Raw genomic sequence first — 16,643 nt, 5'->3', positions numbered from 1 at the left:
ATATTAGCATTTGGGGCAGAGTGCAATCACCTTTTTCATGTCCAACATTTACATTTGGGAAATGCCACTTGAATCCAGTCAAAATCATTCTGTCAGTGTGTCAGTGACCTTGCTTTGTTTACTGGCTGCATCAAGACACCACAGGCCAATTACTTTTATTAACAGACTGTGTTGAAAAACAAAATGGAATCAGATAATTAAACAATAATTAAGTCAATAATTAACTTCCACTTTCAGTGCTGGACAATGTCATTTCCCTCAATTAGGTAAATCAGTGAAGCAGTAAATTATTTTTTTTCTTTCTTTTTTTCTATGTTCCTCATAAATTATTATTAGGCATATCCTAAGTCCATTTAAGTATATAACGTATTTGGACATATCCCTCAAGAAATCAATCAATCAAGCAGGTATACCAAATTTTATAGAGCAATTAATCCAGAAGTAAGCAGGAAAACTCATACTGTAGTAGGCCACCATGAAATTGTCTGTAAAAGAAAATTATCATCAATGACAGTCTTGAGAATGACACGACTGCTTTTCAAAGTAAAAGCCTATGTGCCTATTTAGAGAGGATTAAATTAGGCAGTCATTTTTTGGAGAGTGTTGATTTACTCTCATTCTGAGTATTTGACTCCCTCTGTTGTTCTAAAGGGGGCATTGCAAAATCAGTCAAATCTCTTGCCAATATCAATGTATGCTTCCCAATTTGCTTTATTCTAGAACCCTGGGTGTGGAAACTTTCTTATTTTTAGTAAGATAACTGATAGGTTTAAATATTTCACCTGCAGACGATGCTTATTCCTAAGCGAAGGGATATTTAAAGTATTGTTTTATAAAACTAATATAAAGAAATAAAGAAAATATTGTATATCCCTAATATTATAACAAGTGATTTATATTAAATTAAAGCAGTGGTTACACATTTAAAAGGTGCACTGAGGCTCGTAATAAATTCACCTCTTATTATGTATTAGTAAAACTACCCATGAATCTGTTTTATAAATTCACATAAACCATGATTGAAGGGACCAATCCGAATTTACTACCTTGGTCTGATATGATAGATAGGGAAATGCACCAATAGAATCTACCGTGCGTCTCTATAAGCCAATGACAGAACGCGAATCCATTCAGTGCAGTCAACTGGGAGGGTGGATACTACGTGTTTTTAAACCGTGTAAAATGTCCTGAGTTTAAGCACGGTAAGTTTGTCAAAGTCCATTCTAATGTAGAAATGATTATGAACGTTTAACGGAGAGACTGCAAGATCAAATGTACTACTCGCGTCCGTTAAAGCGCTTAGCTCACAACTTGAGGGGACAACACCGTAAGCAAGTATTTTGTGAGATGATTTAGAACCACCTTCGCGATACACTTTGCGGCTGATGTCATTCCCAGACAATTTTCCATCTAAAATGATCGGTATGTGCCAAATATTTTCTGTCTAAACGTTAACCTGGAGACATTTAACCTTGTGGATTGCTGTATTGAATGTTTGATAGGTTGAAGGGCTTGTCACTCACAATGAAAGCCAACCACCGTCCCTCGGTTGTGTTTATGTCCCGCCTTTTCCTGTCAAGTTAGTTAGAGGTGTGTTCGGTATTTGTCTGAGATTATTCGGGTAACAGTGTCGTCGGTGATTTAGTTAAGTGTGCAGAATTAAAAAGCGGTCTCAATCAATTTCATATCTGGACAAGTTACCGTGTAACATGTCTTCAATCAGGTGACATTATTTTTCGCAGGTGAGTGGAAACCCGTTAGTTACGGAGGTTTTGCTAAATAAAGGCTAGTCTAACGTTAGTCCAGTTACAAAATACCGCGTCAGTAACTTGAACTCACCTAGAGAACAATTTATTTAACGCTAAAGTGTAGTCTGTCTGCAGTTGCTGTCAGGTAAAATTGAAGGATATTATATTTGTCTAATGAGGAGTCGGAGCCCTTGTTTCTAGTTGAAGCGGTTCTTCCAGTGTCCCAGGCGTTGACATCTGTCATGTTACTACTGAAATATAATATTAATTGTATATAGAATGATTGTGGTATGTTAATGTTTGCCTTTTAAGACCCTGCTAGATCTGGCTATAAGTGAAATAAGTAATATTATAAAAGAATAAAACATTGATTAATAAATTATTAATAAGTCTTAAAGTACTATAGGGCGTAAAAAAGGTCCATTGCATAAGAATGATCATATTTTGGGGTCCATGGCATCTGAAAGATTGAAACCCCCTGCTTTACACTGTCGCTCACTGAAGTTCTCACTAGCGCCAGCAACAACATGGTTATTGGGGATTGGATTGCCACCAGCTGCCATACAGCATCAGGTTGCCCATTGTGTTCTCCAAATGTACAGGCTCTCATCAGCACTTTTTCTTTCTCTTTCTATCTCTCACAGCAAATTCTTCGGATGCCACCAAAAAGTGGACAAGCATACACCCATCAAGAGCTCAATGAGTAATGAACCCATTCTGGAGCATGTCGACAAACGCTGGTCGTAAGGTGAAGTATGGCAGTTCTAAAGGTCTGCACGTGCTTTAAATTTAAGCCCGAACCCAGTCTGTACCCGAGAACGTTTGACCCAGTCCTACCTGACCACACCATGTGTTAAATTTGAAGCCTGAACCCGACCCAAAAGTAACTTTATGTAATATGCTGTATTTCAGGATTGCGTGCAACAGTCTCTATAGTAAAATGTAAATGAACACCGTTTCATCAAGGCATAGCGGCCTCTACCTGTCTTGCTATCGCAAACCAAAATGTCTTTGCAAGTCTTGCACGTAACCGTTGAGGCTAAGCTCTTTGTTGGTTGTACCGACAAGTTCATAATTCTTCCACAGTGCAGCTTTCACACAATTCACAGCATCATTTGCCACTGGAATAAGTTGTGACAGAGAAAGTGCAAGAGCACATACGTGAAACAAGTTGCGTTAAAATAAAATCAAATACTCAGACCTGAATCCTGTGAGTTTTTTGGGTCTGCTAGCAGAACTCTAGGCAGTCCACCTGTATGTCTTCTCATAAACACCTTGGACCTCTTGAACCTATCAGTTATTTCTGGCCTATTAAACCAACTTGTGAATTGGCTTGTGAGCCTGCTGAGGTTGACAAAGTTTCTTCTGTCAGACAATGTGATGCACTGCCTGTGCCTGACATTTTTATGCAGCATATCCCAATAAAGTCTAAATGCACAAGCTAAGAGCAATGGACGGGTTTATAACAGGTGACTTCAATAAGGAACTCACGTGGGAGGCTTAGGGTTTAAAGGTGATTTCACACAGATCAGCCTCTCCCAAGATGTTTTTCCTAAAGAACGATGGCTAGTGAGTGACTCATTTTCCTAGAAAAACATTGATTTGTTTGAAGTTATGGTGGTTTTAAACTCTGAAGTCTGAGAATTGCAATCAACAAGTTCTTTTAACTTAAAGAAGTAACAGTTTGTTCGTTGCAAACTACAGAGGTGTTGTGTCGTGCTGACTTTGGTGTGGCGTCGCAGCTGTCATAAAGACGTTAAATTCAGCTGTTTCTTAATAGATGCCGACTCATGACCCAACTGCTTTCTTTCATTGATTTATGGTAGGCACTTAGACTAGCTGTTTGGAATTTGTTTGAGAGGTGTATTTTACTGTATTCTGTGACTATTCAGCTGAATTTTGTTGCTGTTGGCTTTATTAGAGGCTATGTGCTGAATAGCTGAATCCGTTTTCTGTGTTCAATATTCTTTTCATTAAGCCCCATTCCTCTACTGCTTGTGAATTTCTGGTATCTGATATTTACCTTTTGTCTCTTGAATTGTAGTGAGCCCCGATGGAGTCTCTGCAGGGTTTTTTTGTTTTTTTTTTTTTACTGTGTTAAGAGAAATTCTACATAATGGATTTAAATAAGGTATAATGCATTAGGCAGGTCTATCAGTTTTAGGTAATGATTATGCGTTCATCTAACAATAATTCTGAAAAAAGTATTAAAAAAAACTTTCAAAGGGTTCTCCAATTCGGAGTTCTGTGATGTGGATTTATAATGGATGAAATATGATTTTTGTCAGTTTGGTCTGTTTTACAGTTAAAAAAAGGGGGAAAAATATGCTCCCCCTCCCCCCATGAGTATGACTGCTTGTTTCATTAACTACTGCAATGACAATGTATTTCTTTGAAGAAATGGTCCAGAACAGTATTAGGCAGGTTGAGTACTAGACGTCATTGGTTTGGCCCTGGGAATTCCAAATGTTTGAAACCTGATTAACACAACTTTTAAATAAGTTTTAAATTTGTTTGTGCATGTAGAGATCTGATGGTGAAGAGCAGAGTGGTGCAAGGGAGCAGAGAGCTAGTCCAGCTCGTTCTTCGCTTGGTAAGAAGCAGCTTCCCTCCATCCCAAAGAATGCCATCCCCATCACTAAAGCTGCCTCTCCGGCCTCCTCTACACAGTCTGCCAATGGCACCCATGCCTCGTACGGCCCTTTCTACCTGGAGTACTCGCTGCTTGCTGAGTTGTGAGTGATGCCCTGTTCTTGTTCATTGGCTTTCGTGGGTAATTGTAATGGAGGAAGTTGGCACACCACAGCTCTATAAATGGAAAAATAATTTATTGCATGACCTTCATGGGACTTGCAGTACCTGTCAAAAGTTTGAAAACATTACAATTAGTCTTTTTCAAAGTCTCTTATGGTCACCAAGCCAAGGCTGCATTTATTTAATCAAAAATACAGTAAAAACGGCACTATTGTAAAATTATTACAATTTAAAATTACAAAGCTGAATTTTCAGCATCATTACTCTAGTCTTCAGTCACATGATCCTTCAGAAATCATTCTAAAATGCTGATTTGCTGCTCAAGAAACATTTATTTTATTATTATTAATTAATGTTGAAAACTCTTTTTGTGGAACCAATGATGCCATTCAAACATTTGTGGTAAGATAAAAAAAAGAGAAAAATGTATACATTTATAAATCAAGGATGCATTAAATTAATCAAGTGACCGTGAAGACTTTTATAATGTTACAAAAGATTTCTATTTGATAAATGATTTAATGAATGCAAATAAATGCTGTTAATTTAACTTTCTATTCATCAAAGAATCCTAAAAAAAGCATTTCATTCAAACCATTTCCACAATATTAAGCAGCACAACTGTTTTCAACATTGATAATAATAAGAAATGCTACCTGAGCACCAACTCAGCATATTAGAATGATTTCTGAAGGATCATTTGACACTGAAGACGATTAATGATGCTGAAAATTCAGCTTTGAAATCAAATTAATAAATGTACGTTTTTAAAATGTATTCAAATAGGAAACCGCTTTTTATAATTTGTAGTAATATTTTAGAATATTACAGTTTTTGATGAAACCCTCATTGAGGTTTTTACCTGCTGGATGTTGTGACTTCTTGGTAGTGTTGATTTAAACGAAGCTGTGACCTATAAACATCCCCAAAATGTGTTTATTTTATAACCACATTACCTAAGAATATGCATCACATCTCTTATTCACATTTGTTATTTCCTGGAGTTGTGTAGCAGCATCTTTGGGTTATGCAGTGTGTTTTAAAAAAAAAAAAAAAGTTTTTTTGGTGTATGGTTGAAATGGACCATAATGATCATCTCTCTCTGTTGCAGCACATTGGTGATCAAGCAGAAGCTCCCTGGTATCTATGTACAGCCTTCATACAGATCAGCACTGAGTAAGAGTGTCTTCCTACACTCTCACAGAGAATGTTCTTATGCTGCATTCCATTCTACTCCAAAAGAATTTCCAACTTCCTGCTTGGGAAAAGTGCAACTGAATGTGCGGCCAATTAACTTCTACTTGGAATCTTGTGTGGAATTCTACAAATATGTCAGGATGAGAATGCATTGTCACTTGAATATGCTTGATTAATGATAAATGCACACATTCAAGGAAATAAAATGCAATATGTTCTCACACATGCAAAACAAATGCTAGCATTGGTGAACATTTGTTTTTGAATGGAATGCAGTGTTAGTCATTGTTTTTATTGCAGTTTTTGCATCACATGGATCATTTGTGGAATTAATGTTCAATAACTGAGATGAGGAGTTAAATTGATTGATTTTTATTGCTGCTGTGCTCTGAAGTTTACATCAATGTCTATACTTTGCAGTGTGGTTTGGTGTGATTTTCATTCGACATGGCTTGTACCAAGACGGTGTGTTTAAGTTCACCGTCTACATTCCTGATAACTACCCAGATGGAGACTGTCCTGTAAGTATAGTATACACTTTACACTCATCTTTCCACTGAATTTTGTGCCATAACATGACCAGGGTACTGCTACTTGTATTAATTTTATCCATGTGATGTGGAGATGAAACCGTATGTAAATATCATATCACGGTTATATTGACCAAAATTATCGTAGTTATCAATATTATCATGGAATTGTTAAAATGTGCTGGAAATTATATAATAGAACATAGGGCTGGTCCAAATACCTTTTTTTTTTATTTTTTTATTTTTTTTTTAGCTTCGTAGCTTCGGTAGTAATCAACATCTAATATTCGGAGGGAAGGGGCTGAACAAATTGTTCTCTCTAATAAAAGCATTAATCTCAAGAAGCGGCACGAGGAGAACGGACACTGCATTGGTGATACAAAATGCAGGTCTGTTACCTCCTAGTTTTGATATATTATAGTAGTAAAAATTATTTTGTTAATTTAGAGAACTAAGCGGATCTCGTCTCTTCCCCCAGTTCTCCAGTTTTCGTTTGTAACACACAAGTGACACGTTCGCGATTGCAATATAGGCGCATGTGCACGCGGGCGCACTTCCGGAAAAAACGGCAGAAAAATACAAAGAAAACCGTGCGAGAAGAAAAAACCGGCCGGTTCAGATTTTTGGCCGGTCAACCGGTGCATCCCTAGCAAATATATTTATTAAGTATAACGAGGTTGTTCAACCTATTCAACTGCCCATCCTGTTAAAAACTGCTAGGCTAAAATTATTGTAAAAAAAAAAAAAGGTATTGTATTTCGCCAGATTTTATAGTGTAAAAAACATATGCAAGCACGAATAAGAACCGTTTTGAGGGGGATGCCAGGTGTGCACGAAAAAAACTAAACGAATATTCGAATCCCTAATTTGAAAGTGTGTGTGTGTGTGTACTCAAGGCTGAAATGTGAGGTGTAAATGATTATAGGCATTTCATCTGTTCTGTGTATAATTCTAGATACCTTTATTATCCAAATAGTTTACTGTAATGAGGTTTGTTGTTATGGGAAGGAGATGGGAACCGGTGAACATTCAAGAAGACTTTAATAATAAAACAAACAAACTGAAAGTAAAAGCACACGCATAACAAAACACAACATAAATTCCAGACCTGGTCCTCTCTCATCCTTCACTGTCGTCGCTCCTCCTTTTATCCAAGACCGGTGTGACGCGCAGCTGACACTCATCCAATTACTCACCGGCCTTGCGTCGTTCTCACTCGTCCTGCTCGTCACATTTACATTTTTAAAACGTACATTAGCTTATTTTCCATCAACTCGTTACTATTTACAACAGTGCATAAAAATGTGGTCCGATTTTTGCATTGGTAAAGTGGCGCTTATGGTACAGCAGAAATAAAGCTGTTTACCTGCTACCCGCTGTATACAATTAAAATATGAAACCGTAATACTAACTGAAATTATTGTGGTTTATCGTCAAACCGGTTACCATTTTATCCCTACTGTAGTGGCACCCTACATTAGTTTGCTGGTTTTCTCTCTGTAGAGTCATTTAAAGTCATTGTAGAAGCTACACACATACACCATGAATCAGAACTGTTTGAAATGTTAGACCATTAAATATGAGCCCAGTGGCCGGTTGCGAAAATGGCTTCGACTAGTCTTAAAAGTTAGTCATCTAATAAAATCGTAGTGTGTATTCCCTTCTTGCAATTTGTAAACCAAGGAACTGATATAGTGGAAGTCAACCATCATGGTTATTTTAGTGTTTTTTTGACTGAATCACATTCTCACAGGCAGTAAATGTACATTTATGTTTGTCATGTAAAGGTCTGTTTAAAAATAAAAACTTTTCTACTAGAATTTGGTTTCTACAAAGACGACAAATTTCAACTCCGCATGCTAATCTATTGCCTACGCTAACTATAGGGAAGTCAGACCTTGCTGTAGTCTTTATTTGTTTTTTCAATGTCAAATGGAATGTTGAAATGCTTCAATCTTTAATTCTGTAATTATATGATGTGACGACATTAGGGTGTGTCTAGGAACAGAACACACCTTGAAACGAACAAACAATTTTTACAGGAACATAAACAAAAACAAAATCAAGTTTAATCGTTCTGAACCGAAATTTATTTGAAATTACCATTAACTACTTAATAAAATGTATCGTTCTGTTTAATATTTTTTAATTTGGCAGCCAACCAATCGTGAATTCAAAATGTTGTATTTTTTAAATAAGTAAACACTATATTATCAAAGTTAGTATTGTGGCTTTATGTATGGTCAGATACTTGCATTTGTCATTTTATATTAACATTTTATTCAAATCAAGCTTCTTTTGTTTAACCAGCGAATGTCTCAGATTTGTGTTTTCATTAGACTGGCCACCTTTGAGGCAGCAAGTGCATCACATTACGTTTATCAACAAAGTTACAAAGTTTATTGTAGCTATGTGGGCGCTCGGTTTTTCCTGTCATTTGGCCAGAATCTTGTGTTCAAAGATGAAGTGCTATGCACAGGCTGTATTTATGACTAGACCGCAAATACCAGACTAGACAGCAAATACCAGACTGACTCTCTTCTCAAATACATAAAATGAACTTGTTGAGTAAAGAAAATACTGTACTTTATTCAAAGAACAAAATGTGTGCAGCACTTCATTCACGGTTGAGCCGGGGGGAGCTACTATGAGTTTTTTCCCGACAGTTTGAGGATCCACTGGAGTTAGTGTTGTTGTTTTTATTTTCCAATTTTTAAGCCCTGCTGGCAACATTATTAAGTCAGCAGAGATGTGTTCATTTTATTTACGTTTTAATTATATGCTCACTGAGTTTATTTGCTTATTTTTAATTTTCCAGGTCTGAAAGTCACACAAATTAATAAAATGCTCAAGTCATGGAAAGTCTATTGAATATAATGGAGTATACATAGTTATGCTTATTCAGTAATCATGAATGTCTGAAAACAATTATCATAATTAATTGTTCAAAAGGTTTTGGAACCCTTTGGAAGTTTTCACTATGGCCATATCTGTTTGTCCTCTCAATTTGCAGTCATCAGAAGAGCTGATGTTTTTCTTTTCTGTTGCCTTTATTCATGTTCTTTCAGAGGGTTGTTTTCGACACCCCAGTTTTCCACCCACTAGTGGACCCGGTTTCTGGCGAGCTGGATGTGAGGAGAGCTTTCACCAAATGGAGGTCTGTTTGAAAAGAAGTAAAGCCCTGTTTTCATATTTTTTTTCTAAATTCAATTTAAAGAACTGAATTGGCATGATTGTGTTTACATACAATATTGTCAAAGCATTATAGACAAACAAGTAATGACGAGAAGAAAAACTAAACAATATAATACACATTTTTATTAAAGTAAGGTGCCAAGTAATGAATACAAATAAGATAATATTTATATAGACATTTATCCTTTTGCCTCCATGGAGTTGTCAAAATCTAAAAGGGGCTCAATGTTATTTTGGCCCTTTTTATTTTTGTGACTATGGTGATGGGATTTTATTTATTTATATTGCTCTGATTTTGCAGACGAAACCACAACCATATCTGGCAGGTCCTTATGTACGCCCGCACAATCTTCTATAAGATCAACACCATAGAACCGCTCAACCCAGAGGCTGCTGTGCTGTGAGTAGTTGATTCTGTATCATTTCATAGTCACCACAGTTTGAACTTTTCCCAGCGCTAACACTTGTTGCAGGCATTAGATAAGAGTCTCAGCCACTGAATTTGCTTCTGCTTTACAGTGAAATTAAGTAACCAAAATCTCTCTCTCACGTTTGGGCATTGCCTGTGAACTTATTTTGACTTCCTGTGCATCTGAAGACACGGTGCTTACAAGCTTAGTCCAACCTCAGACTTGGCTTCACACATCAAGATGAAAGCTTATTTAGCCCCCCCCCCCCCCCCCCCCCATTTCCTCTTAGCCATGTCCCAGTAGTTAAGAGCTTGTTTTGAAGTCCTGTACACTTGACTGCTTTTTGCTTACTAATATCAATGCTTTTTCTGTGCAGGTATGACAAAGACGTCCATCTCTTCAAAAGCAAGGTGGTAGACAGTGTCAAGCTATGCAATAGTCACCTATTCGATCAGCCCAAGATCGATGACCCTTATGCAATAAGGCAAGTGCAACACTCAGATTTCCTCCACAATTATTGTCTCTTAGGTTGTTTACACTGGCACAGAAGGTTTTTTTTATTTTTTTTTATATCCGACACATATTGGATATTGTTGTCACATGTAAACACAAAAATCTGCATGAGCTATTTCGCATCTGTCAAATGTGGTTTCAGAATGTGAACTATGAAGCCTGAATGGGCTGGTAAACTTTTTATTTTTATTTTTTTTTGATAGGACTGACCCCAACAAAAGATTTTTAGTCGACTAGTCATTCATTTAAGCCATTAGGCGACTAATAGTACATTTTATATTAATTTAATTACTTAAATAGAATTGCTTAAATATATACTAAACCATGATGAGCCTATTCCGCATATGCATGCAGCTTGCCACAATGCACTCGCAAAAGTAATGATTATGAATGTGTTGTAAAAAATAACTAGTTTATTAATAAACAATTAAAATGACTCCTTGTGTTTTCTGAGTCAACGTCGTACAGATAAAGTTGACGATGCTGACTCACTGTATAGTGGACACCCCTTTAGAGAAATGCAACTTTTATACTTAATCAAAGTATTTTTCTATTTGAATTGGTTTGTTTAAATGTAATCTGCTTTCTATAGATATAATTGTCATGTCTGTGAGGTAAGTAGCCTATACGTTGAGTTTTGGTTAATTTGTGACCCACTCCAGTTGTGGTCTGCCAATATCTTAGAGAGCAGGGTGACCGATGGCCGATATATAATATACATATTTATATTTTAATTAATATTTAATAAATTAGAAATATGAAGAAGAAAAAAAAGTGTGTGTGTGTGTGTATATATATATATATATATATATATATATATATATGCATATAATACTTTTTTAATCTTTTCCACAAATAAAGTAATTGTTAAATATATAAATAAATAAAAGTAAACACTGGTGATCATATTTGTCTCAAATACAGACAAGGTAGTACTCATTTTGCATACAGCACTGTGTAAGTGAAATTAATTTGACATAGTGGTCAACTGAATATAGCGCAGCATATTTAAAAATCGAGGATTTAAATGTTTATTGGATTTTCAGAGATTTGTTTTAACGATATAGATGTGTGTATTAGCTGAATGTTGATGGTAAATGAGAGCGTATTTATAGCCAATTTTTTTGCCTTTCCATTGCTAATAATATAAAAGCCACCGCTGTACTTTTTCGCAAACCGTTTACTTTCTTTGTTTAACAGGTCTATATAATGTTTTAGATATGACTGTTTAACAGAGGCCGTAAACTAATGAAGCCCGAGAAGAATGTAATCGCCCCTTATACCCCTAAATAGGGCATTATTTGAGGGGACAGCCATTTGTAGTGGTGTCTGAAACCATAGTGGACGTTATTGTATGCACTCATTCTATCCCACATTGCACCGCAATAACAAATGTACAGCCGACGTACACTCAGCGGCTGTCCGAATTCTCACATGTTTTCATTCACAGCTTCAAGTGAACTGTATTGGTGGACTAAAGTAGGGAATGGTGATTGAGGTTTAGGGGGCGATTTTGGATTCAACCTGTGTGATCAGGTGCTGCTGTTCTCAGGCACTGGCCTTTTCAGCGCCACCCATCAAAATAAAAGTCCTGCTTCTAACACATTGGCCAATCAGAAACTTATCTGCAGATGTCGATATTTTTAAAATGCCAAATATTGGCCGATATATCAGTCAGCCACTACACTCCAGTTCATAGAGACCAGAGGTCCGTTCTTCGTACCTTGCTTAATACATCTGATATGATTTGACAGATCCCAGATCTTCTAATCATGATAACTGATCTCTGGCTAATTTGGTTCTTCAAACGAATTTGTGGATTGGATTAAAATATCTGGATTAAATGATCTAAGATTACTGAGCATTCTTGTGTTCCCTGAAGAGGGCAGATGCATCGATACTCAAAACCACGATCAGCAATGCAGCGATTTGGCTGGCGTCAAGACAGCAACGTAATGACATCATATAATTAAAAAAGCCACCTGGCAAAAAACTTGACAAATTGTACAATAAAAACCCCACAAATTTCTGGACCTTTATAAGGAAACAGCCAAACGACCAAACCAACATAAAAGTTATAATGGCTAAATGATGATTTATAAAAAAATTTTTTTTTTTACATGATTACCAATTATGTATATCCACGATTTTATACAGTATTTTTACATTTTTATTTCAATGTTGTAATTCAATTTGAAGCAGATTTGTAACGTGACCGTATTAAAGTTTCTTAAGGGTCAAGATCAAATTATCTGCATCTCTTGCACTGCATCAAGCCACTCCCATAATATCTGTGATCACTTAAATTAATGCACGGCTCCGATTAACTGTACAACGTGTGTAAACGTCGAATAAAATTATAAAGTAATTATTCCATCACAAATAAATCGCTTAATCAAGTGACTGTGTCTATATTATATACAATATTATATACAATATAACCTTTTTATATTATTATTATTGCCCCTGCTTCAGTAATGAACTCTTGTAATAAAGTAGCAGTGGCTGGGACAGATTTTAAGTATCACCTCAAGATGCAATCTAATCCTGTTTACATGAAATAAGCCTGCTCGCGAGCAGGTTTAAGCTTATTGGACCTGTTGCTATGACAGCAAGTCCAGGATGAGTGTCGAAGAACCAAACAAGCCAATATCATGCCAAATCGTCAACAATCAAATCCGGCTAACTGAGTTGGCGAGGTACGAAGAACGGACCCCAGGACTGCAGAAAGCGCATTCTGTTTGTTTTCTTTATTTTACAAAAGCACATTGTGGTGGTGTTCTTGTGAGTGTACACAAATAAAAGTAGCCGCTTTAGTTTGAATGATGTATTCCTCTTATCTGTATGACCAAAAATGACGTAGTATTTTAAGCTGTTTCCGCTGTTATCAGTAAAAAAAAAAGTGATCGCGCCGGTACCTCTGTCATACAGTAAGCCCACTATTAGCTTCAAACACTTGGAGATGCGGCCACTAATAATGCACATTTATCTAGGTTAATGTTAGCACGAGCAGCAATGTAAAGATGCTGCTACTTGCATGTTTCAAATGATAAGCATATTTGAGGCCGATGGATGATTCGGTCAAACGTTTCTCCCCGACATACTGTAATTACCACAAGGACCAGCCAGTAATGGTATGTCCCTCACGGATTGAGTGACTTCGCCACTTCCTGTGGAGTTTTTCTTTTTCTGCAACCAGCCGACTAATAATTGGTTGACTAATTATTGGTTATTAATGGGTTATTCATTATTTAGTTGACTAAGCCTCTTCTCGTCGACTAACATTTAGTTGATTAATAGGGGGCAGGCCTCATTTTTGAAGCAACTAAACTCAATTTTCACTATGTAGAGACACTGCAAACGCAGGTAATTATCGTTCTCAAATTCATTGAAATAAATGTAATCCCACTGTGCTACTTTATTTCACTTCTGAATTCTGTCTAACAACCCGTAGAAAAATAACTAATGAAATCTACAAATATTTGTGTCTGTTTAGTCAAAGTTTATGCTTCAAACACCAATGACAGCTTATACCATGATCACTTGCCAGCATGGACAAGTTAAAGTGGGATAATCACATCTGGTGTACATTTTTAAAGTCAAAGAACCACCGGATGTGAAGTTATACCATTTTTATATACGACCATTTTTATATACGGCCATTCAAAACCTGAGGGAAAACCGAAAGCGATCAACAATGGAATTATTCTAGTTTGGGTGGGGATTCATGTAAAGGCATATATAGTCTTAAGTAAGTGTTAAAAGGCGAGACAAAAAATCAGAATCAAAAGATCTTACTGTTTGAGACTTAAAGTAATTTGTGAAAATGTAAGCAGGAGTTTGTGTTGTTCAGCGTTGAGTCATCAGACTGGACTTCAGCTCATTTGTTTTTCTGCATCTCATGTTTGTTTTCTCTCTGCAGCTTCTCTCCGTGGAATCCAGCGGTGCATGAAGAGGCAAAAGAGAAGATGTTTGCACATAAAGTGAGTGTGTGACGCTCCCCTGACTGCTCCCCACAACCAAGTAAAAGCTGGCTTCTTCCTGGTATCTGATGCATGCCTCATTTAAAATCATGAGCTTGTGTGTGTGTGTGTGTGGAACACTATTTCCGTTCCTATGTCCTGTTGTCTTTTTCTGCTCTGTGCTTGTGGGTTGGTTAAAATGTGAATTATTGTGAAAATATGAATTACACCCTTGGTGCTTGTGACCAATGACCTTCTCTTGTTGTTGTAGCGGCGGCCGGAGGATTATAACAAAGGACTGCCGGTGTCTGGGCTGTCTTGGGTGAAGCCTGGTTCCACTCAGCCTTTCAGTAAAGAGGACAACCCCCTTCAGACGTGAACCTTCAGTGCTACTGTCTGTCCACCAGGAGGGGCGCTATGCTACTGTGGCTGCGCCGAACCACATGTAAAGAATTCTGATGCAGTTCTATGAACTTCATCTTCATTCGCAAAACCCTCGCTCAGCTTTAAAAGAAAATCATTTTAAACTGCTATAATAGTTACAGAACTATAGACATGTTCCCGGTATAGATCTAAAGACCCCATTCGTTCATTTCAAAGCTGAGGCTTGAACGCACAGATGGCACAGAGATGGTTCTAATCAATAATGTTACTTGCACATGTTTTCAGGCACAACAAACCACCTCACTTATTTGTGTAGTTCATGCTCTTCTAAATGATAAAATTGGTTTTCGAACAAATAATTTGATAGATTGATACTTATTTTTATTTTTTTTTGGTTTTCCTTTCCCTACAAACTTGGTTCATAGTTTTAATGTCAAACATTAGCAGACTGGGACAGAACGCTTTGTTTTGGTGTCTTGATGTATTTGGGTTGAGGTTGTTTTTTTTTTTTTTTTTTTTTTTCGGTCTGTGTAATATTCTGTGTATGAAATGGTTTTAATGTAAAATACAGATTAAGATAAATACTATTCAGTAAGACACCAAGTTAATCCTTATTGTTCAGTAATGTAATTCACTTTTATTATGTCCTAATGGTTTGATCTAAATGGGTTTGATGTGTAAATAGTGGAGCAGTTAAATTAAATGAATGGCCTCTATAACAGAGTCCATAGCTTTCATTTATTTATCTAGAAATTTACGATGGTTGAAATTTTAGAAATTCCTCCCCTCTTTATACAATGCTTTTTTTATTCTCTATTTTGGGGCAGTTTCAGTAAGAATACTGATGTTAGCTCAGCTGTGTAAGTAATAAGGTTTTCTCTTTTGTTTTTTCCCCCCTTTTTTAAATCTATTAAGAGCAAATAAATGCATAAAGTATGAAACTGGTCTGAAATTGTATTCAGTGGTAAATACATTTTAGTGTTGATATTTGCAATAAAATGTTTTCCTCTGTTTATGGAGAATGCATAATATAATTTTGTTCTACATGAATCACACATTTGCTGCTTGTGTGGCATTTTGAGTAGACATCACTGCTTAACTTTATTATTGGGTTTGCTAAATACAGTTTAAAAACGTGAGTGTATGTGTGCATCTACATAGGGGTAGTTGACAAATAAGCAGTAAAATATGCATATTATGTAGTGTGAAGTCTAATGTTTGAGAAAATAAGGGGTCACTAACTTGTCAATTCTTTCACTGTTTTTTTTGAACGTTTTTACGGAAATGTCCAATGGTGTGACAGAAAGATTTAAGAATATGGGTGAGGCACCAAAGGACAGATAAATCGGCTACATGTGCACATATCGGGCTTCACGGTAACATGACCATGAATAGGGTCTTTCAATTAATTAAACTTGTCAGTGGAATTGCCCGATTTAAAATCAGGATAGGCCTATGGTGTCACACCGGAGGACATGGTTTTCAGTGACAAAGTGTATTAAGTTCTTACGTTTTCAGAAATATGGATGAAAAAAATCATAGTCATTTACTAAAATAGACAATTGTACAATTGTATTAACATTTGTATGCTTTCTTTGTACACCATAGGACAATTATGAGATTTGGCTAAAAAATGTAAAGAAAAATATATACTATTTTGGTGTGAAAAGTGAACTGTGGTAACTGAAACTCTCCGCATTTTTAATGTGCTGCGATATTAAATTGGCGCTGGGTAAAACGAGTCTTTTTGATTGTACACCTTGTGCATTTGGCATGCTCCAGTTTGTGCTGTATTTGTCATGTCAGTGTTTACAAGAAGCAGTTCCGAAAAGATCCGCCAGAGGTGATCAAATATCAGAGGCACCGACAGCAACTTTTCTCCACTTCTCTCCTCCCACTGCTTCCACTGCCATAGGCTGATTCTCAATCGATGTAAAACCATCGCTTATT

General features: G+C 36.5%; 1 protein-coding gene across 5 annotated transcripts; it reads left to right on the top strand.

Annotated features, from left to right (window-relative positions):
• The first annotated feature begins 1,092 nt into the window (after window positions 1–1,092).
• Window positions 1,093–16,427, top strand: aktip (akt interacting protein). 5 transcript variants are annotated; one of them, XM_079811158.1, is made up of 10 exons: window positions 1,093–1,202; window positions 2,393–2,496; window positions 4,275–4,483; window positions 5,614–5,678; window positions 6,120–6,220; window positions 9,298–9,386; window positions 9,726–9,824; window positions 10,211–10,318; window positions 14,270–14,330; window positions 14,581–16,427. In XM_079811158.1, the coding sequence occupies exons 2-10, from the start codon at window positions 2,455–2,457 to the stop codon at window positions 14,686–14,688; spliced, it is 882 nt and encodes a 293-aa protein (XP_079667284.1). In that variant the 5' UTR covers window positions 1,093–1,202; window positions 2,393–2,454; the 3' UTR covers window positions 14,689–16,427. The 5 variants fall into 5 exon arrangements, with proteins under 5 accessions (XP_079667284.1, XP_079667287.1, XP_079667286.1 ...); XM_079811161.1 differs by having other exon boundaries at window positions 1,113–1,202; window positions 14,270–14,370; window positions 14,581–16,426; XM_079811160.1 differs by having other exon boundaries at window positions 1,133–1,422; window positions 14,581–16,357.
• Window positions 16,428–16,643: the final 216 nt, after the last annotated feature.

This window comes from Gobio gobio (assembly GCF_949357685.1).
Source record: "Gobio gobio genome assembly, chromosome: 2".
Lineage (NCBI taxonomy): Eukaryota > Metazoa > Chordata > Actinopteri > Cypriniformes > Gobionidae > Gobio > Gobio gobio.
This window is presented reverse-complemented; position numbering and strand designations above follow the sequence as displayed.

Excerpts from the sequence above, each read along its gene's own strand:
- aktip (XM_079811158.1), top strand. The coding sequence starts at position 2,455 with ATGAACCCATTCTGGAGCATGTCGACAAACGCTGGTCGTAAG. Across the intron at positions 9,387-9,725 it reads AGAGCTTTCACCAAATGGAG|ACGAAACCACAACCATATCT; the intron begins GTCTGTTTGAAA and ends CTGATTTTGCAG. Across the intron at positions 10,319-14,269 it reads GATGACCCTTATGCAATAAG|CTTCTCTCCGTGGAATCCAG; the intron begins GCAAGTGCAACA and ends TTCTCTCTGCAG.